Source organism: Sciurus vulgaris (assembly GCF_902686455.1).
Source record: "Sciurus vulgaris genome assembly, chromosome: 16".
In the NCBI taxonomy this organism is placed as follows: domain Eukaryota; kingdom Metazoa; phylum Chordata; class Mammalia; order Rodentia; family Sciuridae; genus Sciurus; species Sciurus vulgaris.
Genome location: NC_136477.1, coordinates 48,525,097 through 48,551,061, shown reverse-complemented (window position 1 = coordinate 48,551,061; position 25,965 = coordinate 48,525,097). Strand labels below are relative to the sequence as shown.

The window sequence follows — 25,965 nt, the reverse complement described above, 5'->3', positions numbered from 1 at the left end:
AAACTTGTAGGAAAAAATGTTTACATAATTTCAGCCTAATTAAAATTTGCTAATTTTTAATTATTGTAGGTTAATTGACCCACAGACACAAGTTACAAGACTCACGGTGAGTTATTTTAAGTCCCTTTGTGCATATACACACCTTATTAACTTGATAATCTTGATTCTGTATATTCAGGTATGATAGTATAAGTTATATTTGTTCTATAGGCACTTTATAGTTAATTTTCTGGCTCTCTCCAAAAAGTTATAGTTGAATGCTGAATGTAACTTAGAAGAATCAACACAATCTGGTATGACACTTAAGTGTTTATCCCTTAATTAGGGAACACGAACCATATAAAAAAATTAACAGCAGGAATTAGAAAGTGATCATAATTGTTTATTTTATAGTTATCTAGTTTGAAATTACCTGCAAGTGTTTAATCATTTGTTAAAAAGATCAGTTTTGTTATTGAATTTGATTTTGTAAAATGTGTTAATCACTAATAAAACTCAGCATTCATCAAACTCTTATTCACTTTGGTAATCCAAACCAAATATGACATTATTTGTCCTTGGATTACCAGTATGTTAAAAATGGAGTTTAAAATTCTATTTATGATATTTTCAGAACTTAGCATATGAGTTTGTCATATCTGATGCTGCTATAATGGTTTGGAAGATTTCATGTTTACTTCTGATTTTTTTCTGTGGCAGTTTCCATTACCCTGTGTAGTTTTGTACGCTACACACCAGGAAAATAAGCGGCTTTTTGGATTTGTTCTCCGTACATCAGGAGGGAGAAGTGAAAGTAATCTGTCATCAGTATGCTATATATTTGAATCAAACAATGAGGGGGAAAAGGTATCTGACTTTTCAAAATGTTCCTGTTGTAAAATACATACTATAGTCAGTTTTTCCTTAGATTTCTGGAAAAAAAAAAAAACCAAAAAACAAAAAAAAAAAAACTCCCAGATTTTGCCTACTATGATCGAGTTGCTTGTCCAAAGCATGTTGCTCTGAAGAGCACCAAGCTGATGAGATTGGGCCTTCTGACTCTCTAGACCCATGTCTTCCTCACCATTGATAGCTGGTGAAATCTTCTCCCCTCTTTAACTTATCCTGGGGACAGAATATATTCCTATAATCAGTCAGTTTCAGGTGTCATCAGTTTAAGATGCAGCACCAGCAGCTGCTTCCCTCATTCTTTGAGGGCTGAACTACCTCAGAAATGAATTTGCAATAATGAGAACTACTGTTTGTGAAGGAGGGAGAGCCATCAGTGAAAGCTCACAGACTCTGAAGAAAACATAGAAAGGAGCAGGAGTTGTAGTACATGCCTTTAATCCCAGCAACTCAGGAGGCTAAAGTGGGAGGAATGCCGAATTCAAGGTCATCTTATGCAACTTAGACTGTCTTTAAAAATAAAAAAAGAAAAAGGACTGGGGATGAAGTTTAGTGGTAAAGAACCCCTGGGTTCAATCGTCAGCACCCTTTACCACTACCACCCCCCAAAAAAGGAGAAAACATACGCAAGTCTTGGTTTAGGGGCTGGTGCATCCTTACATCAGCTTTTACTTGAAATAATATATTATGTTGAGTTATAAAACAAGTTATATCAGCTAATTGGATACTTGAATTTTTACTTTAAGAACTTGAGTTTTTAAAATACTTTTTCCTTTTTTAGATTTGTGATTCTGTTGGACTGGCAAAACAGATAGCTTTGCATGCTGAACTGGTAAGATTCTGAGAGATGCTTAATTTTCTAAGAATGTTAAGTAGTATAATAGAAGTGACTTTCATATTAGCAAGTAAATGATTTTGCTAAGCAATATTAACAATAGATGCTATAGCTCATAAGCTATTTATAATCTGGATAAATGTCTACCATAAAATGAAAATGGTGTGCTTTCACATATATGAATACAAAAAAAGGTATAAAAAGTTACAAAGGTCATGTTAATGGATATATCTAAAATTTAAAATTATTTCATTTAATTCATTAGTTTTATTCATTTATTCATTTATTTGCTCTTAGGATCGTAGGGCATCAGAAAAACAAAAAGAAATAGAGAGAGTAAAAGAGAAGCAACAGAAAGAACTCAATAAACAAAAACAGATTGAAAAGGTATGCATCCCTAATATCTGGATCATCTATGTGGTGTTTGTGAACACTTTAATTCACGATTGTGACTTTCAGATTTGAATTTCAAATGAAGGTCTGTTTCTTCTTGCTCATACACTTCATAACCAGATGATTCATAGCATGGCAGAAAAGGGTAACATCTGAAGTCTGCTGTGTGACTTCCTGTTAAATGAACATACCAGAACTTTCATATTCCAATAAGGGTTGTCTTGTCAAAGCCACTCTTTTGAGAGGTTGTATGGACTTAATTGTCATTGCTGAAAACCATTTTGCCCCCTAGATGAATTAAATTTTATATGTTGCTAGGAATATCAATTCATTATCCATTAAAGGATAATTTTTTTTCAATGCTGGGGATCAAGCCCACAAAAGAATAATATTAAGCTACACAATTTTCCAAACAAAATCTTGATTAGGTGATACATGACACTGTAAGAGCCTTTTATGGGTTGTGGCATTGACAATAGGAATGGAAAAAAAAGAAGCTGTGGGATACTTGGAGAAAAGATCAATAAGAATTGGTCATGGGTTGGATGTATGGACAAAGAAGGGGGCAATGGCAAAGATGACACTGAAGTCTTCAGACTTCCCTTGGTAGCTTATTGAAGGAAGGTGATATCAGATTTAGCAAAATGAATTAGACAAGGGGTCTGAAGAGGAGGAAGGCATGAGGTACAGGGTGATCTGTCATGAGGATTTTTCTGAGAATTGAGATTACTTATGTCCTATATAGTAAGAGATTATGGCCTGAATTCAATTACTGGCTATAAAAAAGAAAATGAGGAAAATACAAGAGATTTTGGTTTGTGGGTTTCATAGAATTTCTAGAATGATGCCAAATTTACTTTGGTGTAGCAATGGTTGGGCATAGCCTTTCTCTTTATGGGGTTGCTAGAATTATGCATACAAGTGTTTTTGACAAAAGGACTGAAGTGGCTTTCTTGTATTTTTAGCTGCATAGTTTTCATTTGACTGTAGACAGTTAATTTAGTTCCTTTTCTTTCTTTCCCACTAGGACTTGGAAGAACAGAGTCGGTTGATAGCTGCTTCCAGTAGAACAAACCAAGCCAGTAGTGAGGGGCAGTTTGTTGTTCTTAGCAGTAGCCAGTCAGAAGAGAGTGATTTGGGAGAAGAAGGAAAGAAGAGAGAATCAGAAGCATAAACTTACCATTACTTTTTAATTGACAACCCTCCCCCTCCCCAGTTGAAATGGTGAAATGGCACAAGGTAACAACAATGTCGGAATACCAAGGAGGAGACTACATGTTATATTTGCTTGTTTTTAGCTTCATGTAAAAAAAAAAAAAAAAAAAAAAATTGAACTTAATGACTTAGTTTTACATTTTTTCCTTAAAAATAATATACTATGCATTAACATTAAATTACACTTGTCTAAACAAAACTTCCTTATTTCCCTAAAGTAGATTGCTGAGGAATTATACTTGCTCAAACATTTTTTTCCTTCAAATTTTTAACTTTTAATCTTGTGTTGTAATTAGCTATGCCCATCAGAAATAATTCATTCTTAGGTTCATATATTCATGAGTATGCTCCCTCCCTTTCATTAGGAACATTTTGCTGGCAGTGAAGAAGTGTTCAACAACATGACCCTTTCTACAGAGAATTCTACAAATTTGCAAATATTTTAATAATTTTTACTGTGCAATAGAATTTGTATTAAATCATTAGAGATTTTAGACTTAAGGTTTCCAATTGTGGCAGGTGTTACTGTTGATTGCAGGGCACTTTCTTGGATTGCTCACATTTCTCTGATGTATTACGCCTAATGCCAGTAGTGAAAAAGCTTTTGTCTTTGGTTCAAGATTGATACAGCCCTTGGCATTTTATTATCATATTCTCAGTTCTCAGGTCGGGACTTCAGTTGTTACTGCAGAGCAGTAATGATTAAAATAAGATTTTGAAATCCATTAAAAGATTTTTTTTGTTCAAATTTTAGATTAGGACTGACTTGTAAAGATATTGTTACAAGATGATAATTGTATTTTCAGCATTATGTGAAATGATTTTTACTGATAATCAAATGACATTTCAAAGGAAGTGATATAACAATTATGTTTACTGCTTAAAAGTAGAAATTTCCAGAGTTTAGTTTAGAAAATGTAATCTTTTAAATTTCAGACTGATAAGACTGATATGCCCAGTATTTTCATAATCCCATATTTTGATAAAGTTCTGAATCATTACTTTATATTCACAGAGGCAAATAACTAATTTATGAGCATAGAATAGTTGCACTAATTATTGTAAATACTTTACAAATGAGTAAAAGGTCTGATTCCATTAAAGACTGAAAAGAAATTGCCTGGTATTGCTAGTAGGGGAAGTTGACAAAGGAAGAATTTTAGCGTGCTACCAGGGTTAAAATAACATTTCTATACTGCCTATCTTCTGTCAGAAATTGATTTCTTTTTCTTTGCTCAGATTTAAACATGGTTTATAGAAGTTATGTTCATGTGTTCTACATGAAAAAAAATATATACCTATATATACATACAAGTTAAATATATTGAGTAAAATATCTTACATAGTTATACATTTAAAATTTTTCAGTAGGGTAGCCACTAATACTAATTTCACAAGGGAAAAATCCTTTTGTCCTTTGATAATGTAGTTTTTTCCTTTTAGTTCTGAATTAGAAATGGCATCTGTTAAAAGCTTTCAAAATATAGCTCAGTTTCATACTGTGTTTGTACATTGTTTTCTGTAGGAGTGGGGTAATTATACATAGCTTCATGATATTCTTTTTATCCATGTGCCAAATGGGAGTAATGATTATTTAATACTCCTTAAAGCCTTATGATACTAAAACATGTAGTAAGAAAGTAGACATTCATGGAATACTTTTTGATTAATAGTTTATTTTGTGCCTACTAAAGGGAATGCGTTCACAATATTGTATCATTCCTTTTGTTAAAGTTGAAATTAAGTGGTCAGTACTTGGTTAGTCATGGGAATTCATGCTTTTAAAACCTTTTTTGAGATTGGTAAACTTTCAGTTTCATTAAGTCTTTTCTTTATATGTTACCTCACTAAGTTTACATGAAATCTGTGGCCCTACAAGGAAGTCATCATTAGGAGGCAGTTTTACTTGGTTGGTCCTTTGCATGGTAGCAAAGTGCTGCCCTTTGTTAGCACTCTGGATCAAAGTTTAAGCTAGAGTTAAAAGGTATTGGTAGACATATGGATGCTGAACAGACTTGTTCCTTTTTTTTTTTTGTAGTTTTAAGTCATGTTCATAAGAATTATCACAATAATATGCCCATGTCCATAGGACAGATGCATTCCAATGCCAAATAGAAGTCATGAGTAAATTTAGCATTTTTAAATGATTCAACTTCTCTTCCATTACTATTAAACTATATGAACTATTCTGTTACTGCAGACCTGTAAGCACCAAGTTTAATAAGCTCTCCTTTTCATTTAAAGAAAGCTGCTCATGGGTTTCATCTTAATGTTCAAGTTGATCTGTTGTTTCCTCCTCTGAAACCCCTTCAGAAACTCTGACATGCTTTGATGGCAGTTGGATTAGATTTGGGGATATCTTTTCTCTGACATAAACTTATATATTTAATGGTTTGTAGAAATTAACTGCATTTTTTTTTTCAGGGAAAGAAATTAAGGCTGCCTAATTCTGCTATACATTCTGCTAACTATGTGACAGTACTTTTGTAATTATAGTAATGAAATCAATAGATTAAAAAAATCAATTATTACTGTATCCTTTCAGAAGTTTGAAAATTTGCTAATGAGGGACTGAAACTGGTACCTTGAACAAAAGTCCCTAAAGCTAATCTAGTTCTTGTCATGTCTACAATGATTACTTTGTGTGTAATTTTAAAAGAATTCACAGGATCCACAAACTAAATTTGTCGTTTCTGTTACTCTTGGGAAAAGGACAATAGGATGTGCAGAACTTCCTAGGTAACATAAAATCTCATGTGATAAAGGCATCTGAGTTAATTTTGAGGTATATATAGGAACCACAGTGTTTAAAATTTGCATCTTACAAATGTTGATAGACCTTAATAACCTAGCGTATTTATTAGCAAAACCTTTTGCCACTTGAATAAAATGAAAATGTTTATTTTCACAACCTCCTTGCATTTGAATTATACTTTAAATATTTAAATATACCAATTGTAACAGGCAAACCCTTCATTTTATTTTTAGCAAGTTTGGTTTACTTTTTTTTCATGAAGTTTCTGTTCTACATTAATTAATAATATGAAGATTTGAAACTGGAACCATATTATATTTTTTAACCAATCTCTTGTGGCTGTACTCATATGTAATTTACTTTAGTTAATACAAGAACTGGGGATTAAATTGTAACTAATGTGTAAAATTGCTTTGTATATTCAGTGACTTTGTAATGTAAGTGAATTGGTTAATTATTATTTCACTGATACAGTTAATCATGCAATGTACCATTAAGTCATGTAACATTTCCCTTTAGAATTGGATTTGAAGAACTCACCTTTATGTGATCATGGTATACATGTAGGACCAGAGAACTTATTTTTTCATTTTGTCAAAATAGGCATTTGCTGACAAGGCTTCAGGAAATATGTTGTTAGATTTTTTTAATGTATAATAAAGTCTGATTTTTGTACAGTCTTTTTGTATAAAATATTTGATATATTTTCCAAATTTTATTTCTCCAAGTAATTTTGAATGATGATGTCATTTACTGGGAAGTTTGTTGTAAAAGCAAGCTATAATTCATTACTAGTAACTTTTCTTGATAATTACCCTACCTATGTTACAGACAACGTATACTTAAGACTTTTGGGTCCTACTTGAAGAAATTCCTCTAATTCAAAGGGATAAATAGTTATGTTTTCCAACGTAAGTAGCTTGAACCTGTGGTTTTAATAGTAATATATATTCATGCTGTATACCCTTTGTAGTTTAGTATATAACTTAAGTTCTACTTGTGTTCTAATTTGTTTTTGGATTTTATAAAAATGTATATATACTTTTACAAAGTCGAGGGAATAGATGAAATTAATTTTAGAATTATGTAAGTACATGTATATCCTAAATGTATTTTTGTATATTGACGTACCTGCATATATATAAACTATCACTTCATTATAAGCACATGCAATTTGATTTAAAAAAAAACTTTGTTAGCTAGTTTTGCAAATTTTAAATGTAAAAAACTAAATATAATTCTAAGTCTTTGTGCTTACTGAAGTAGTCTCTGTAACCATGAATCAATTCCTGCATCAGAAATCATAGTTTTAGTTGCACTAAAATGGACTATTATGCTAAAAAATGTTAAGATTGAATATCTAAAATCAAAGCTATATAGTTAATGGAATTGTGGAGAAAATGAACATCATTCTACCTCTATTGTCCCTGTTGATGTGCCCTCTAAACTTGACATAGATGTGGCTGAATGAATATTTTTCAGTTTCTTTTTGTACTATCTCCATACAGAAACCTATACTTAGATGCAACTTAGAGTGCATAGAAATAAAAAATTGAACTTAACATTCTATAGTTATATGCAGTATAGAATATAAAGAAATAATTTAATCTGACATCTTCTGCAATCATTGAACTTCTCTGTATCCACTAGCAGGCTATGTTCAGCATAAGCCTATCCATTTGAAAACACTTTTTAATTTCCTTTGCATTAATTATACTAATCAATAATTGGTAAGCCATAACCAAAAATTTTTGGAAAGGAGGAGGGAGGGAATATGTGTTTCCTGTTAATGATGAACTTTCAATTGAACATTCTATTTGAATTAACTGAATTACCCCATCCCTCTACTTGCCTACAAAGAAAGAAAGCCAGTTGTGGTGGTATATGCCCATAATCTCAGCTACTTAAGACAGGAGGATTACAAATTCTAGGCTGGCCTCAGCAACTTAGCAAGACCTTATCTCAATAAAAAGTAAAAAGGGCTGGGGATGTAGTCCAGTAGTAGGTGGTAGAGCCTCCCTGGGTTCAATCCTGAGTACAGAAAAGAAAAAAAAAAGAGCTGGGACTTTGGCACATGGATAGTTTACTTCCACAGCATGTAATACAGTCACTATATATTCAAAACAATCACTAAGACTCTATTAAAAAAAAACTAAAATTATCAGATGGCATACATTATTTTGAGCACACAGAAATTGAATTTATACACTTAATGTAAGATTACTACAGAATTACTACTTACTTGAAATATTCACTAGTTAGGTTTTGCTTTTTTTTAAAACTAGCTTTAGAATTCTAACCATTTATATGTTGAAAGATTGTGTTCAGAGCAACTTTTTAAAGAAGGTAGACTACCTTGTTATTTTAGTTACTGAGTAAGATACATGAATCATAGAAAACAAATTGCATTTTAAGAAAATAAGCTACAGAATTATACCTTTTCCTCTAGAATAGTTTGATTACCAGGTTCCAGTAAAAATTCCTTGTCCATAAAGGTCATATTCTTTGTAAAGGATGTACGCTTTTAGACGATTGGGCAATGGAAGAAATGACATGAAGACTGGGCAGCGTAAATGCAAGCGCCCCATACACTTGCGGATCTTTAGGCGGCACAAATGTTTTAGGGAGCGAGGGTTTGCTAAAATGGAAGAAATAGGCATGTTATCCAAAAGGAGAAAGAATTGCTTTTTTTTTTTTTTTAAATGATCTTAGGGTTTAGTTAGCAAATGTATGAGATACTTAAGCCACCAGGATTTGCATTGGCTGTGACTAAATGCAAATATCAATAAGGAAAAATTTTCAATTCTCATTGCAATCCCTTGCATAGATATGATTTCAGAGGCACATCAAGTTGGAATCCAAAGACAAATCAATTGTGCATCTCGCCTATAAGACCCTAAGAACTTAACTCTATTAACTGCCTCCATTCTGTCTATCAGGGACAGGGCAAAAACTAAAGATCCCCACCCAGGGGGAAATAGGATAAAATAAATTCTTAATTTGACTTAGGTGCACCTTTGAAAGAATTTGGTTTGGAAAAGTGTCATTTGGTATCCCCTACAAATTTAGATCTTTTTTTATCTGTGTTTTTTATTGCCATGTCATAAATGTTCCTTCATAGTCATGGGTTAATTGGATTGGGAAAAAAGTGTTACCTACCTATAATAATAAGCAATTACCTAACATTTTATCTACTGGAAAATGGTGGTAAGTACAACTTGAATGTAGTCATGAACAGTAACTTGTTTTTAGAAAGGAATAATATTTTTCTGGTTTCTTCAGCTCAAGTTTTTAATGCAAAGAGTATTCTAAAGAACAAATAATATGATTAGTATTTTGGTAAAAGTTTTCTACAAGACAGATACTCACTCAAGATAAAATGTATTTCTGACCAGAGCCCCTGTTTTTGGAGCACAGCTTTCAACTTTGAACAGATTTGAACTTGATCAACATAATCAAGCATCACTCGAACAACCTTTCCAGAGAGATGCTGCAGCCATGACAAAGTTATTACTTCACAGAACTGAAGGGGGGGGGGAGGAATCAGAAAAGAAATGAAAAGCATTAAAAGTAACTATGGTTTAGCATAGTAATCACAAGAATACTAAACTCAAAGTCAAGAACCAAGGTCTTCAGTTCCTCATCTAATTTCTTAGTCCTAACATCTGGAAAAAAATATTTACTGTTTCAGCAGAACCATATGAGAGGTAATGAGGTTGTGGCAGAGATTGCTACAAATCTGTTAACTCCTTTGGTTGATCACCTGGCTCTCTGCAATAAAGATTAACTTTCCAGCTTCACTTACAGCTGGTGTGTGGCCACCTGGCTCACCTCTAGCCAATGAGAAGTAAATGGAAGCCTGAGCAACTCCCCAAATACCACGCAAGAAGGGCAAGGTCTGTGGTGCTTTCTCTTCCCTTTCTTCTTGCAAGCTGGAATGCAGATGTGAGCTGTTTCTGTGAATCATGACACTGTTCAGTTAGAAGGCTATTTACTTCTGCCCTCAATATGAGGGGGAGTGAGGCAATTGGTTTGGTTTGAGACTGTCTCACTATGTTGCTAAGGCTGATCTTAAACTCCCTCTCTCCTCAGCCTCCCAAGTAGCTGGGACTGCATGTGAAGTATGCCTGGCTGACATTTGGTTAAAGTTTTTATTTGGGGGTTTTTCTGTTATTCAGTACCTTAATCCAACCCTGATATATGAAACTTATCGTTTCAGCTTTTAAATAATTACATGCTCTGAGATAAGATGTCCAGATGAGAAATCAAGTAATCCTATATGAACAGTCATGAAATACCAGATATCCCCTGATTCTGATTTAATGGTATAGAAATCAAGTTCTACATTAATCACCTAAAAATAATAAATACAAGAATATTTTGCCTGTCACTTTGCAAAATTGATTCAAGGTGCTTTTCCAATTTACCATTTCATTTTTATTCTTAATTTTGGTAATATGAATTCAAGGATTTATAGAGCATCTACTATGTGCTAAGCACAGACATGTAACAGGATATTTGTGGGGGTACAATCACTAAAATACTAAGATAATATTCAGAAAGTCTAATTCTACAAGAGAAATGATCACGATAAGAGTGATGGGGAAGGGGACTACTTAAGAAGGGCCTTTTGGAGAGATGAAATTAGAAATGAACAGAAAAGTAGCAACCATTTGAAAATCCAAGGGACAAGTTCAAACTGGGGAAAACATTGAGTGATCAATTAGGTGAGAAAAAAAACTAGGGGATTGGCATGAGAAAAATCTCAAAAGGGAGCAGTCAACTATACTGTGACTTTTTTTTTTTTTTCATCAGAAAAGTAACCAACGAAAACTAATCAAATGCTAAAAAAGCCAAAACCCAAGGGGTACAGGTATTGGGAATCCAGCAACATTTTAACTAGATAAAGGAAAAAATATAACTGAAATATATGGCTGCATTCATTTAAAAAATTTATTTTTTAGCTTTTGATGAACCTTTATTTTATTTATATGCAGTGCTGAGAATTGAACCTAGTGCCTCACATATGCTAGGCAAGTGCTATACCACTGAGCCACAACCCTTGCCCTTACCATAGTATCTTTAATAACTGTAGATGTCCAGCCTTCAAAAGTATAGGAAGGATGAATTTTGTCCCCATGAGGACAATCAAAACATCGTTCTGTATCATACCCATAATTCAACAGCATCCTAAGCATGACTTCATCTTTCAGTGTGTATTGCAGTGCTGATGGAAAATGCAAAGGGTTGACTCTGCAGAAGTAATTGACGTTGGCACCATGTCTTAGCAGTAGACTTATCAGCTCATAGTTACCCATCCTAAGGGCTATCTGCAGGCAGTTAACTGGGTCTTGATTAGGCAGAGCTCCAGCACCCAGAAGCAGCTTAACTGAAGAGAGGTCACCATTTGATACAGCAAAATACAAAGCTGATTTCCTTTGGTCATCATAGTGTTTACGAATTTTCTGATCTAGCATGAAATTCACATCAAATCCAGCCTGGATGAGAAGCTCCAGGCACTGAGGGTGTGCTCCTGCCGCTGCACAATGAATTGGACTGATCCCACTCCGCTTAATGGCAGCAAGGTCCGTAACTGGAACCAACATCTTTAGAGCTCTGAGAAAGAATTTCAAAGTACATTTCAAAATGGTTTCATCAGGATGCACAGTTAGCCTGTTTATGATTCTTTTATACTAACGGTATATGTAGTATTAGTATCAAGTGATAGGTAGAACCCTTCCACAATAAAAAAGCTAATTCCTTTGTCTGGCAGCATAGATACCAAGTAAAACTGAATGGCACTACTGTCTGGGTTTAAAACTCAATGTCAGCCTAGTCATTTGAGTCCCAAAGCTTCCCATATTGCAAACAGTTCTGTGTCTTTAGTAGCTACAGAGGATACTTGGCCTTACCTATATCTAACTGGTCCAGAGATTTGTTTTTTTAAAGTTTAGGTTATTGGATCAGAGAAAAAATAGAAAATTCCTAGAAGTTGTTTATTAAAAAAGTCAGCTATTACTATTTCTAATATTTACAATGATGTAATTGAACTTACAATAAGTGCCCTCTGTCAGCTGCCACATGAATGGGCAGGTGGCCTGAATTCTTAGGGATGTTGGCATCAGCTCCATATTCTAGCAAGAGAGTCACGGAGTCTGGATTTCCTCCTCTAGCAGCTTCAAGTAAGATGGAAGAGGAATCAGAGGCCTGACCATGAGCATTAGCACCTAAGAGGAGAAAGTCATTATGCAAAAATTATTTTCCATTGTATTTACACAATCTTAAAAACATATCACTAGGGCTGGGATTGTGGCTCAGTGGTAGAGCACTTGCCTTGCATGTGTGGGGCACTGGGTTCGATCCTCAGCACCACATAAATAAATAAAATAAAGGTATTGTGTCCATCTACAACTAAACATTTAAAAAAGTATATCACTACCACCAAAATCAATCAATGCATACCTACTTTACTTTAGCAAAGACCTAAAAATCAAAGAAATAAAATAGGTAGCTCTTTTCTCAAGCAATTTATAAACTTCTTGGTGAGGGGTGGGGGGAATGTACAAGCAGTTTGTAAATTATAGATAAGCTGGCTTTCAGAATAATTTTATAAGTTGTTTGGAACTAAAAATTTCTAGTAGATATACTTTCATAAAAGGTAGATTTCTGGGCTGGGGTTATGGCTCAGTGGTAGAGTGCTTGCCTGGCATGTGTGAGGCACTGGGTTTGGTTCTCAGCACCACATATAAACAAAAATAAAGGTCCACTGACAACTAAAAAAATATTTTTAAAAAAGGTGGATTTCTAAACTGGTCTACAAAGCCCACTTACCTCACAATATGCTTACATATACAATGGCAATAACCAACTGAATTATATCACCATGACATCAAATGATATTTTGGTGGAAAGGGGCATATGTTCTTTTTTAACTTGTTCTTAAGGGACTATTCATAGTAAAAGACACTAATTGTTTTAAACTGAAGATGGGGATTTCTAATAGCTATAAAGAAATATTATATCTGTATTCTAAGTATTATGTGAGTGGTGTGGATAAGAATACAAGTACAGGCAAAATGCCTTCTAGAAGTTCTAGGGCTGGGGCTTTGAGGGGAGCTGGGAGGTGAAAGAAAGAGAAAAGTTTGGGTCAGTTCTGGAAGACTTCTCAATAAAATGGGCTCTGAAGAAAGAGTAGCATTTGGATAGATGAAAGTTAAGGACAGCATTCTGGACACATAACTCATTTAAAAAGAAGATATAGTGGTTTTCATTTAGTGTAGATAAGAATCATTAGGGTATAGTGGCTGCCCAAGAATGCCTAGAATGCATTAAGAAATCTAATATACCTTCTTCTATTGAATGTTCATTATATGCATAATCATTTCAAAATTTCACAGCAAACCCCAGAAGTAGGTGCTAATATCTTCATTTTAAAGATGAAGAAACTAGGGCTTACTGAGTTTTAAGTAACTTCCCCAAAGACACACAAGCTAGTAAATGAGCAAGATGGTTTGGATTCGTACAAAGATCTTCCAGACCAAGGCCTTATTTCTATGATAACATCTTGCCATCTAGCAATGCAGGACCAGACAGATATGGCTTCAAATGCTGGCTCTGCCATTTACTATCTATGTCACTGTTATGGTTTAGATATGAGGTGTCCCCCAAAAGCTCATGTGTTAAATGATGCAAGAATTTTCAAGGTTAAATGACTGGATTATGAGAGCCTTCACCTAATCAGTGGATTAATCCAGTATTATGGATTAACTAGGAACTAACTATAGGTAATAGGGTGTGGCTGGAGGAGGTGGATCCCTGGGGGCATGTCTTTGGAGCTTATATTTTGTGTTCTCTCTTCCTGATTGCCATGTCCTGACTTCTTTCCCCCGCCACACTCTTCCACAATGATGTTCTGCCTCACCTTGTACCCAGAGATATGGAGTTGGTCAGTCATTTGTGGACTGAGACCTCTAAAACCATATGCCCCAAATAAACTTTCCCTTCTCTGTGTTGTTCTCATCAGGTCTTTTGGTCACAGGGACAACAAATCTGACTAAAATAGTTACTTTGTGTAAACTACTTTGTAAGGAGGCTAAGGGAAATGCTTAATCACTGAACTCCCTCTAGTCAAATGATCCTGATTTTTTTGAAGGGTAAAGGATTGAAAATTTGTTGCCTTACGTGTGTATGTGTGTGTGTATTTTGGTATCGGGGATTGAACCCAAGGGTGCTTTACCACTGAGCACATCCCCAACCCTTTTTCATTTCTTTTTTAAAAATTATTGTTTGTTCTATTTAGTTTTACATGACAGCAGAATGCATTTTGATTCACTGCACACAAATGAAGTACAACTTTTCATTTCTCTGGTTGTACCCTTTTTCATTTCTTGTTTTGAGACAGCATCTCACTAAATTGCTTAGGGACTCACTAAGTTGCTAAGGCTAGCCTCAAACTTTTGATTCTCTTGACTCAGCCTCCCAAGTCACTGTTACTACAGTCGTATGCCACTACACCTTGTAAATGCCAGAGTTCTTTGAGAGTCCCTGCCAGTTAAACCAGCATCTAAAACGGCCACAGTTACAGTGCTGAGGGCAGGGAGGAAGCGTGTTTGAAGAGAAATCCTATAACTGGCAGGTTCATCTGCGAACCTCTTAAGTGCAAAATGAGATTAATATCTGTCTCACAGACTTTTTAAAGGATTCCATGAGGCAACAGCTTAATGCCTGTTGTGTAGAAAGTACTTAATAAATATAAAGTGGTGGATGGAGTTGTAGCTCAGGGGTAGAGTGCTTGGCTAGCAAGTGTGAGGCACTAGGTTGGATCCTCAGAACAACATAAGAATACATAAATAAAGGTATCGTGTCCATCTACAACTAAAAATATATATTTTAAAAAATAAATATAAATCATCTTCCCCTTCTCTTGAAGTTTTGATTATTAATAGAACAGAGAACTGGGATCTAAAGAGAAGAAATCTGGAATAATTTCCTAACATTCAAAGCTATTCCATTACAGATTAAACTATCTCATGACTTAGCATAAGTAGCAACAGTATGTACAGAATGTTGCAGTGACTTTGATTTTGATTCTAGGAAAGGGCATCGGCACAAAAATGTTTTTTTAAAAAAACAACTATCTTCTAAGAATACTAAAGGAACATTAAGTATAATGTCGCCGCCCAGGGCAACAATTGCACGGGTATTTATTGGAAAATAAACTACTTTTCCTATATTCACTACTTTATAGAGGAAGAGAGACTTTGAGAGAAAGATAGGCTTTGCTTAGAGAAAGAGAAACTTTGCTTATCAGGAAGAGAGACTTTGCTTAGAGGAAGAGAAACTTTGCTTAGAGAGAAAGTTTTAGAGAAAGAGAGGCTTCTACGCTTATCAGAGATCTAAGTTCTGTTGCTTCATCTTAGAGGTGCGTCCTGCATCCTGTGAACTAGGTGCTATCTATCTGAGGGCTAGCTGCTTCTTCTAGCTGCTGCTTCTCTCCGCTAGCTGCTTCTGGTTACTGCTGCTCCTTCTGTCTGCTAGCTGCTGCTGCTTACTGCTGCTTCTTCTTTCTGCCTACTGCCCGCTTATATCCCCTCCAGGAGGTGGAGGGCAGGGCCACGCTAGTTGAGATCAGGCGAGGAGCCAGCTGCCCTATCACGGCAAAGGTTAAAGCGAGCAGGCACAAGCAGGAGCACTTGGGAACACCTGTGCACAGGTTGTGTGCGGGGACTTAATTGAATACGGCCAATGACAAATCACCTGTGTGTGCTTATGTTAATCAATCTCCTTACTGCCGATGTGATCAAAGCAACCTCTGGCTGGCCGCCAGGCGCCATCCCAACGGGCACAGCCCCCAACAGTATAAGAGTCACCCTGCATCGCAATAATTTTAGGGAAATTATATCACATCAAATAAGAAATTCAGTCTTTGATTATTTTAGGTTTTTTAGTCCAACATTAATACACAAATTTACCAAACATTTAAGTTGATCTTAAATACAATGTTAACTTCTATTATTCTGAAGCTCTTCATCAAGAAGAGAACACTGGGATCAAATTACCCCCTGGTAGTATGCTGACTATATGGAAAATCTTGCCTTTCTGCAGTAATAATTCCATGATTTCAGTGTGTCCACTTTGGGCAGCAAGAGCAAGTGGAGTGAATCCATAGGAGCTTCGTGGATCAGGGTGTGCTCCAGAAACCAGCATAAGCTTCACCATGTCCTGTCTGCCCAGTTTGGCTGCTTCATGGAGAGCGGTCCTCTCATTGGCACATCGTAGATTTACATCCGCTCCATGACTGATCAGCAAGGTAGCCATGTCATAAGAGTCACGTAGAACAGCTAAGAAATTAGAAGTGAGGTGGGCATTATATTTGATGTAAGGCTAGAGTGTCATACCAGCTAGTGTCCCTTGGCCTTCTGAAGGAGCTCTTCCCACCTACTCCCATGCCCCTGCATTATGAATTTAGCAAACACATAAAATACAGTGTATGTCAAATAATATATCAATGGGCTATTTATTTATTTTTTCTGATAGCCATAACTAATTCATGTCTATTGGCTGCTTAGTTGGCTCATACATATAAAGTTTTCATGTATCTTTATTTTCTCAAGAAAATAACAACTTACATATTCAGTACAGTCCTGGAAATGCTTGTCGCTGCTTTAAAAGAAGAAAAAACAGCAACAGAACCTACCTCAGCAAACAAATGACTAAAATGCAATTTTATTTTGCATGTTGGGATGAGTGGCTGAACCTATAGGAAATGTGTATTATACAGAAAGTCCCTTGAGGTTCTTTGTGAAGAAATAATTTTATAATACAAAGCAACAACAACACACACACACACACACATCCCCAAAGACTTGGGAACCCTGTATACACTATCACTTTCTTTAAGATTCACTTTGCAGGGGCTGAGGCTGTAGCTCAGTGGTAAACACACTTGACTAGCACATGAGAGGCACTGGGTTCAATCCTCAGCACCACATTAAATAAATAAACAAATCAATAAAAAATTCACTTTGCACATTGGTGATCTGAAGTCTCTGAGAAATCTCTTGATGAGTTTGCTTCACTATAACCCAGCATCTACCATATCTATGAACAGGGAAATATTTAGGTACCAATTCTCACCATCATATCACTATGACAGGCTTCACAGCTTAATGCTTTCTTATATATGACTTGTACACACACAAGATGAATACTATTATCCCTATCTTATAGATGAGAAAACTGAGGTTTAGAGAGGTTAGACATAATCCAGAGTTTTCATTCTTATGCTATACAGGGCTTTCTCAGAGAAGGCTCTTCTGTTCAGTGTTTTGGTTTTTTTCCTCCTGTGAATGCAAAGCCTAAGGGCACCTTGGGACAGACCAAGATGAGACCTCCAAGTAGTGCTCTGTAGCTGTTCTCTAATTTTTCACTATTTTCATGAAAGTTATACTCTTTCAAGTCTTAAAGAGCCAATTACTACAGAGTTCTCCATCCTTTTACAACCTTCTTTTTCCTTCACTAGAGCATCTTTTAGCTGATTATTTGTTATTAATAATTATATTTATAAATAGCCCTGTTTACATTGCCACTTTTTAAATTTTTTTAGTTTCGGTGTAACTTGACTTCTCATGGAAAATGAAGTTTTTTCTTCTGTGCTCACCATACACATTTCTCATTCCATATCCTTTTAGTACTTTTTATGACAATTTTGTTAGATAAATATTCAGTATTTCCCTTATTTTTATTATATTTGCTATTCAAAAAGTTGAACCTTAATTATGTTTCCTTTCCTGTACATCTTTTGTTTTCCTTGTAGTTAATACTTGTCTTGCATTTACATTTCATTTACCTAATTTGTTTGTTTTTGTGGTGCTGGGGATTGAACCACAGGCAGCTTGCATGCCTAGGTAAGTGCTTTACCACTGAGCTACACCCCCAGTCTTTGCTTAGGTTTGGATTTGCTTATCACTAATTCAACCCTCAACTCTCTAAACTGTCTCAAGTCTATTGTATCTTGAAGAAACCTGCAGTCTTTTGAATTTTTCTTTTTTCTTTTTTGGTACCAAGATAGAACCCAGGGGCGCTTACCCACTGAACTAAATCTCCAGTTCTTTTTTATTTTTTTATTTTGAGACAGGGTCTCACTAAGTTGCTAATACTAGTCTAGAACCTGCAATCCTCCTACCTTAAGCTCCTGAGTCACTGGGATTATAGGTGTGCACCACTGTGTCCAGCTCTTCTGACCTGTTCTAACCTGGAGCTCAGTGCCTGAAACATGTTGCCATTCTACGAGTGCCATTCCCCCTCATCTTGGGGATCTCATTTGCCTACCACCTGGGTTGGACCTTCTATTTGGCATGTCTAGTTTACTTCCATGTTGGTAGAACATTTGCTCCATTAATGAAGCAGACCAGAGACCCTCACCCTATTGTAATATACAAGTTTCTCTTGTCTGAAAGATTTTTACAAAGGATGTCAACAGGATTATCAGCAAAAATTTCTGCAGAGGGCACTATGGTTTGTAGCTTCCTCTTTCTTGTAAATGCCATGTCTGCAGAAAAAAAAAAAAAAAAAACTTGTAAAATGTCCCTACCCACTATCACGTAATCATCCCATTGAGTATAAATCTAAAAGGATTTCCAGACTCTCAGTCCAGAGATTTTTTAGGGTTGAGCCCCCTCTGAACTGCTACAGCTAAAATAAACTGCTTCCTGAAAATTCCTCATGTTTAACCTCTTCTGTCCTACATTATTAACACATTAATGGTGTAAGAAGGAGAAAAGTTTTTGAGATCTTCAACATCTGAAAATATGTGTCTTCTATGCCTTTACTTTCAGACTTAATAGTTTAATTAAATATAGAATTTTAAGATGGAAATAATTTTCCCTCAGAATTTCTGAAACTAGGACTGGAATCATGACTCGAACATGTGAGGCACTGGGTTTGATCCTCAGCACCACATAAAATGAATAAATAAAGTAAAGATATTGTGCCCACCTACAACTAAAAAAATAAAATTAAAGAAAAAAGAATTTCTGAAACTATTCTCCACCAATTTCATCAAGCATCTAGTTAATGTTGAGAACTCTGAAACTATTTTGATCTTTCATCTTTTGTATATGATATGTTCCAATTTTTTCTCTTTCAGGAAATTTGTGGAAGCTTCTCTTTGTCCCAGGTGTGGGCCTTTTTAAAAATGCTTTTTCTTAAAAAATAAAATAAAAAGTTTTGACTAAATATGTAGAAAAGAAAGAAAAAAGACTCATAATCACACCTCTTTGTAAAATCATTAATATTTTCATTTCTATTCTTGCATTGTCTAGTTATGCATGTTAATTTTCTGAAAGCTATTTTTTATTAATTTTGTTAACCAAAATTCTCTGAGAACCATCTTTTCTTCTGCTGTTAATGCTGTTAATGCACATTTGCATGATGATTCTTGGTTCCTCAAGATGCTAACACAACTGAATTTACCCATCTCATTATTCACTCACCAATTCTTGGGCACAAAATGTTCATGGAATCTTGCTAGATACCTCTGGTTAAGTCAGTATTAATTCTGTTAATAATTATTTATAAGGTGCTATGAAAGTGCTCTAATTGCTCTAATACTGGAAAAAAGTGCTGAGGATTTTGGGTCTCTTTGAATTCATCTCCTGGCCTTTTCACTTTGGAAATATGTCTCTTATTTTAGGAAATTATCATTTTGACTTTTTAAATTGATGATAGAGTACCTCTATCTTGTTTCTTTGCTCTGTCACTCCTGTTATTCATATATTGCTCCTCTTTCTAATTGTCTTATTTCTCCTTTACTGTTTCCCATTTCTTATCTTCTGAAAGCTTTCTTAAACTTCATTTTCTAGCATTATTTGTTTTTTTAAATTTCTGTTTTAATATTTTTAATCTTCAAGACCATTTTTTTGTTTTGTTCTTGGCCTTTTTTTTTTTTGTACTCTTATTTCTTTAACTTCTCTGAAGAAATTAATAATTTCCTTTACCATTTATTTCTCCTAAATAATCTGTTTCCGTCAAGTCTTTTATCTCTGTTGAAGACTTTCCTCAGGTATTCTTTGGTTATCTGCTCATGAGTAAGATCTGGGACAACTATGCCGCTTGGAAATTCTAAACTGTGGGTGGGGCTTGCAGACCATGGGCTTCACTACTGGTTGGTGTGTTTTGGCTTTTTGTTGCTGAAGCCCCCAGTGTCACTATCTTTAGATCTTCTTGGGCTGATCAGATTCTCCAGAGAAGCCTCTTTCTGGAGAGTATAAAGGCTTGGCTGCCAGCTTTCTAGGATCCTGATGGGAGGATGCCTCCTTGTGGGAGGAGAGTTGGGTAGTGTCTGTTTATTTAATTTCTCCAGTGTTTTCAATTAAGTACTCCTACTCTCACCTAAATTCTCTGGTCCAGAGACCCTCTGTTTACGCTCTTCAGGGAATAAACATTCAGAATTCTACTGGCTAGGGAGGAGTCTGTCCCAGCATGCAACGTGGAAGAAGAAATCTAGAGATCTAACTACCTGCTTAATAATTTTCAGCGGCCTGCCCTTCATCTATGCTCCATGACTCTGTTCCCTTCTGTATGTGTCTTACACCAGAATTGACTGATTCTCTTAAGGCACTATGCATGAGCTGCTCCTAACTGGGCAGAGATTTTGCATAAGGCCACCTCACAAACTGATCTACAGAAAGCTTCTTGAGGGTCTGGATCCCATGCTGGTCAGCTGGGACCAAAATGATAGTGTTGCAACTGTGCACAGAGAGCTAGCTGTCTTTGAAACCTGTGGGCATAGGGGAGATAGAGCAACATTCTCTTCTCAAGAGAGGAGTCATTTACCTGTAAGAAGAGGAGAATTGCCTTCGAAATTCTTAGCATTTGGATTGCAGCCATTGAGAAGAAGAAAACTGGCATTTTCTAAGAGGCAATTGCTGACAGCCAGAAAAAGTGGTGTTTCACCATTATGGGTGGTTTGCTCCCACATACTGGATTTTGAAGCTGAAATAAATTCGTCATTATCATACAGGTTAAGATTCAAAAATCAATTTTAAATTTATTTCTCAGAAGCATCAGGAAGAACAAAAGGGGGTTTACCTTTCAGGGTTATTTCTAAAATGTTTTTATTTAATTGTACTGCAGCCTTATGCAGGGGAATCCACCCTATCCCATCTGCTTCATCAAAAGCAGAATGGCACTTGGTTAAGTCTGACAATGCATCTTCCTCACCTATTAACAAGAAAAATGAGAAGATTCACATTTCACACACATACAAGGCAACCCATACTGTTTCTGAATTCCCCCAGTAAAGGTAGTGCATAAGACAACAGAATCAGAGTGTCACCTTTTAAAAAAGACATTTAAATGTCACAGGATAGACATTAAGGCCTATCATGTAACACTGCACAACATCTGGGTCTGAGAACACCCCCCAAGCCTTGCTACATACAGAAAAATATCTCTGTCAATAAAAGAACCCAGGAGCTCTTCTGCTAAGTTATGCTGAAGAATTTTCTCTCAGAAAATCACATCAGACTCTAGACAATCAGCTATGGACCTCCATAGTGCTCAGCATTTGGAAGAACCTGCTTCTAGACTTCCTGAGTATGGAGAGAAAATGCTACCAGTCGTCACCTCACCATAACATCTTAACACAAGTTTAGGGAAGAATAGGAAGAGTACTTAACTGTCTCTATGGTTTCAATTATCTTCTTATAGTCAGCACTCAAAAAGGAATGGAAGCTGCAGAGGAAAAAAAACATTATGTATATATAATTCCAAAATTGAGGGGGAAACTAAGGAATCTGATTTAACCAAAAAGAAAAGGTAAAGATAAAGGCAGTAGTTTAATCAGGGGTGAACTCCCATATAAAGCAATGGACTGAGGCTAAATAGAAATATTTCTAATGGTGCTGGCAGGGATGTAGCTGAGTGGTAGAGCACTTGTCTAGCATGTACACAGCCCCAGGTTTGATCTTCAAGTACCACCCAAAACAAAACGAAACAGAGAGAGAGAGAGAGAGAGAGAGAGAGAGAGAGAGAGAGAGAGAGAGAGAGTGGGGGCGGGGGGGATACTTCTATTAAAATGTAAAATGTAGTGTGCCCCTTAACACATCCTAGGGAAACTCCTTTCCTATGTCTGTCATCCCTCATGAGATTGTTAACTTCTTCAGGGAAAGGACTATGTGGCAGCCTGGATCTCAGTCCGTGGTGCTGAACCTGACTCAAACTTGCCTGGGAATGAAATATCACACCATCACATGGCAAAATTTAATGGTCACTCTCTAATGTCAGTGATTCTAGCAAAAAATAAGAATAGTAAATAATCAGGGTGTGAATTTTTAAAACTATTCATGGTCTGAATTTGTGCTCAGAAAACACTATTATTGGGAGTAGGGTTGTAGATCAGTGGTACAGCTTGCCTAGCACATGTGAGGCACTGGATTTGATTCTCAGCACCACATAAAATAAATAAATAAAATAAATGTACTGTGCCCATCTACAAATATAAAAATGTGAACAAATATAAGAAAAATGAGAACAGATTCACATTTCATATATATATATATATATTTCATATATATAAAACACTATTAGCAGTTTAAATGCTTTTATTAAAATATTTGAAGCTTTAGGGCTCAATATATGAATTTTTTATATTGTCCCCTTCCCATTTTCCTTCATAATTCAATGAACCCAGGTTGAAGAAAATAAATTCCCTTAGACAATCTGTTCTACTCCCTAGTCAATTAAATTGTCTTAAACATTTAAAACTGCACTTAAAGATTTAGTATTCTATTAGATTTCTATATCTGTGGTAATGTATTACTACATGGTTGGTAGCTTAAAACAACACATTTATTATCTTAAAGATCTGTAATTCAGAAATCCAAAATGGCTTTCTCTGGAGTAAAATCAGAGTATTGGGAAGGTTGTGTTCCTTCTGCAGGTTCTAGGAAAGAATCTGTTTCTTTGCTTTTTTCCAACTTCTAGAGGCCTCCTGCGTTTTTGGCTCATGGACCCCCTTCTTCCTTCCTCCAAGCCAGCTTTGTTGGGCCAGCATTCTCTGCTATCTCTCAGGTTCTCATGCCTCTTTCTTTTACTTTGTGATGACATTGGACCTACCTGGATAATCTAGGCTAATTTCCCTATCTAAAAGTTAGGTGATGAGCAACCTTAATTCTATCTGCAGTTTTATTTCCTCTTTCCATGTAAGGTTACATATTCATAGGTTCCAAAAGTCAGGACATGAGCCGGGCGCATTGGCACACACCTGTAATCCCAGCGACTCGGAGAATCACAAATCAATCGCAGCCTAACCAATTTAGCTAGGCCCAAAGCAACTCAGCAAGACCCTGTCTCTAAATATAAAATATAAAGAAGGGCTGAGAATGTTGCTCAGTGGTTAAGCACCCCTGGGTTCAATCCCTGGTACCAAAAATAAAAATAAAAATAAAATTAAATTAAATTAAATTTAAAAATCAGGACATATTTGTTGTACACACATTTGGGTAGAGCCATTTATTCTACATGACATACGTATATTCTAGTTTTCTAATTCCTGCCAGTGCCTGACCAAATCGGCAATCCATCCTAAGTATCATACAGTTCTTGTAAGTCTAATAAATGAAATGTATAACTACAATTTCAATTTCTCTGAAATATTTCAATCCTCTTAGTCAAAATTTCTTTTATCTTTCAATCTAAAATTAGGAGTTCAGTTATGTAGTTGTACATTTTTAAAATTTTAATCACAAAGTTATGAAAGATAACATAATAAGCCCAATTTCTTTATAAAACTTTCATTATTTAAAGGTTATTCCTAAAGTGGACACAAAAGTATAGAAAAAGCGTGTGGTTAAGAACACAGACTGGAGTCACACTGCCTGGCTCTTCATTTAATGAGCTCTGTGACCTTGAGTAAGTCACTTAATTTTTCTGTGCCTCAGTTTCCTTATTTCTAAATGAGGATAAGAGTACCCACCTCACAGAGAAGAAATGAGAATTAGAATTTAAATGAGTCAATATGTACAAAGTGCTTAAAATAGTGTGACACATAGTGATGAATTTGTTTCATTTAAAAAAATAGTTTGTTATACTTTATTGTCTCCATATTTAATTATAAGACATCTATCCAGTTTACCGCCAGCAAGCCAAAGAGAAGTCACTATCCTAAGCAAACTGGGTTTATTACCCCCACCCAAAAAAACAATGGTTTCTACCTCAGGGGGCTGAAGCAGCTGATCATCCAAGAGAGCATTTGACTAGGTGCACTTGATCGTGAACTGCCCATATCCAGGGAGATTCTTACTACAGAGGGAGCCACTGGTCCTCTTCTACTACTGTAGTAACAGAATCTACATCTTCAGAAAGGCTAAATTTACATAATTCCTCCTTTTGATTTGAGTAGATCAAAGACTGGACTCCATCCTCACTTATCTCACTAAAATAATTTTCTATGTGTCTTGGTTGGACTTATGTTCTCCGTGAGAACAAGATGTGTTAGAGTTCTTCTCTAATCCTTCAGAAACCTCATTAATTTCTTCCTTCTGATTTCTAGATTGATCTCATCCAGATTTCCAGTTAATCTCCTTCAACTGTTTTCTTTACTGATCAAATTCTGAAATCTTTAAAAGTTTTTCTTGTCTGCTCAGATATCATGTTTTTTTTTCATATTTTAATGACAGATCCTGGCTAGGAGATGTAGCTAAGTGGCAGAACTCTACCCTAGCAAGGATGAGACCTCTGGGTTTGATCCCAGTATATAAATAAAATAAAATAATATAAAATTTAAATAAAATTCCTTGTATTCTCTCTCCTGTTCTCAGCACAATAGTAGAGTAATGCTAACAACAATTTTAGCTGTTGAATACTTAATACCACACTGCCATTGAGAAAGCCATTACCTCTCATCAGGAGCATGTTGTGTTGTTTCTGGCTTGTAAATATCCTGTAAACTTTGCTGAATGATGAGCTGGGTGTCAAAGTCATTGTCTGTGTCTTCATCACTGATGTAATTATCCATGTGAAACTTGGACAGGTTTAAAGTCAGAATGAAATAAAAATATTTTTCCAGTTGTGAAAAGATTATCAGCTGCTTGAAGTTAGAAGTGAAATTTAGAAAACTAAAAAGTTGACAAGATTTAAAAACTAAGAAAATGCAAAAGTTAGAAAAACAAAATATTCATTTAAAATTTTTTTTCCATAAACTTTAAACAGTTAAGTCTCTATGAGTAACCATTTACTTAAAACTTATTCAGGAAAACAATCTTTTGTATAAGACTTAGGTCAGTGCCATAGTAACTTGAAAATGCTTATGTTTAATCTATTTTAGACTTGCCTTGTCAGTTTTTCTCAGTTATTATAGCACTCAACCAAAAGAATACATTTCCTACATACAGTACTATTTTGAAAGTTATATTTTCTTTAGTAAACAATAAAAATAAACATGTTATAGGACTAATGGTACTCCCTTAATACAACATATAAATGTGGTAGTAAAAGCAATGTATTTTATTAGGCAAAATCCAAATGGTTTAAAAGAACATTACTATTTTAGTATAGAACAGGTTTGATCATATACCAAAGACTTTACCTTTTGTTATATCCTCTAGGACAGCACTGAAGTTTTCACTGTTAAGGATTTGCACATGTATGCCTCAGAATTTTCACTTATATTTAGGATCTCCATTCCCCTGTAAGGATCATTATAAATAGCTTTACTATAAATACTTGATCATAAGACAGTCTGGCACATTCTACTTGGTTTTTTTTTTTTTTTTAACATGTGGTTTAGCTCTGTTTAGAAACATGATCTCTTTTCTTCTCTACTAGATTCATCAAACTTAAAGGATTAAACATCTTATTCCTAGGTTAAAAAGCATTT

General features: G+C 35.3%; 2 protein-coding genes across 6 annotated transcripts in view; one reads left to right on the top strand and one right to left on the bottom strand.

Annotated features, from left to right (window-relative positions):
• The window catches only part of APPL1 (adaptor protein, phosphotyrosine interacting with PH domain and leucine zipper 1), a 39,837-nt gene extending 33,071 nt beyond the window's left edge, over positions 1–6,766 (top strand). The window contains exons 18-22 of the mRNA XM_079116457.1: positions 70–106; positions 700–846; positions 1,670–1,720; positions 2,021–2,110; positions 3,144–6,766. Of these exons, the coding sequence (XP_078972583.1) occupies positions 70–106; positions 700–846; positions 1,670–1,720; positions 2,021–2,110; positions 3,144–3,290 (472 nt within the window). The 3' untranslated portion in view covers positions 3,291–6,766. The remainder of the gene's footprint in view (positions 1–69; positions 107–699; positions 847–1,669; positions 1,721–2,020; positions 2,111–3,143) is intronic.
• Positions 2,287–25,965, bottom strand: ASB14 (ankyrin repeat and SOCS box containing 14). 5 transcript variants are annotated; one of them, XM_079116467.1, is made up of 11 exons: positions 25,675–25,965; positions 24,986–25,110; positions 21,768–21,821; positions 21,177–21,310; positions 20,922–21,080; positions 16,181–16,426; positions 12,142–12,313; positions 11,159–11,702; positions 9,456–9,609; positions 8,524–8,724; positions 2,287–3,221 (listed from the first exon to the last, which is right to left on the bottom strand). In XM_079116467.1, the coding sequence occupies exons 2-10, from the start codon at positions 25,102–25,104 to the stop codon at positions 8,546–8,548; spliced, it is 1,761 nt and encodes a 586-aa protein (XP_078972593.1). In that variant the 5' UTR covers positions 25,105–25,110; positions 25,675–25,965; the 3' UTR covers positions 2,287–3,221; positions 8,524–8,545. The 5 variants fall into 5 exon arrangements, with proteins under 5 accessions (XP_078972593.1, XP_078972591.1, XP_078972590.1 ...); XM_079116465.1 differs by having other exon boundaries at positions 24,986–25,173; positions 25,675–25,961; XM_079116464.1 differs by having other exon boundaries at positions 24,986–25,204; positions 25,675–25,958.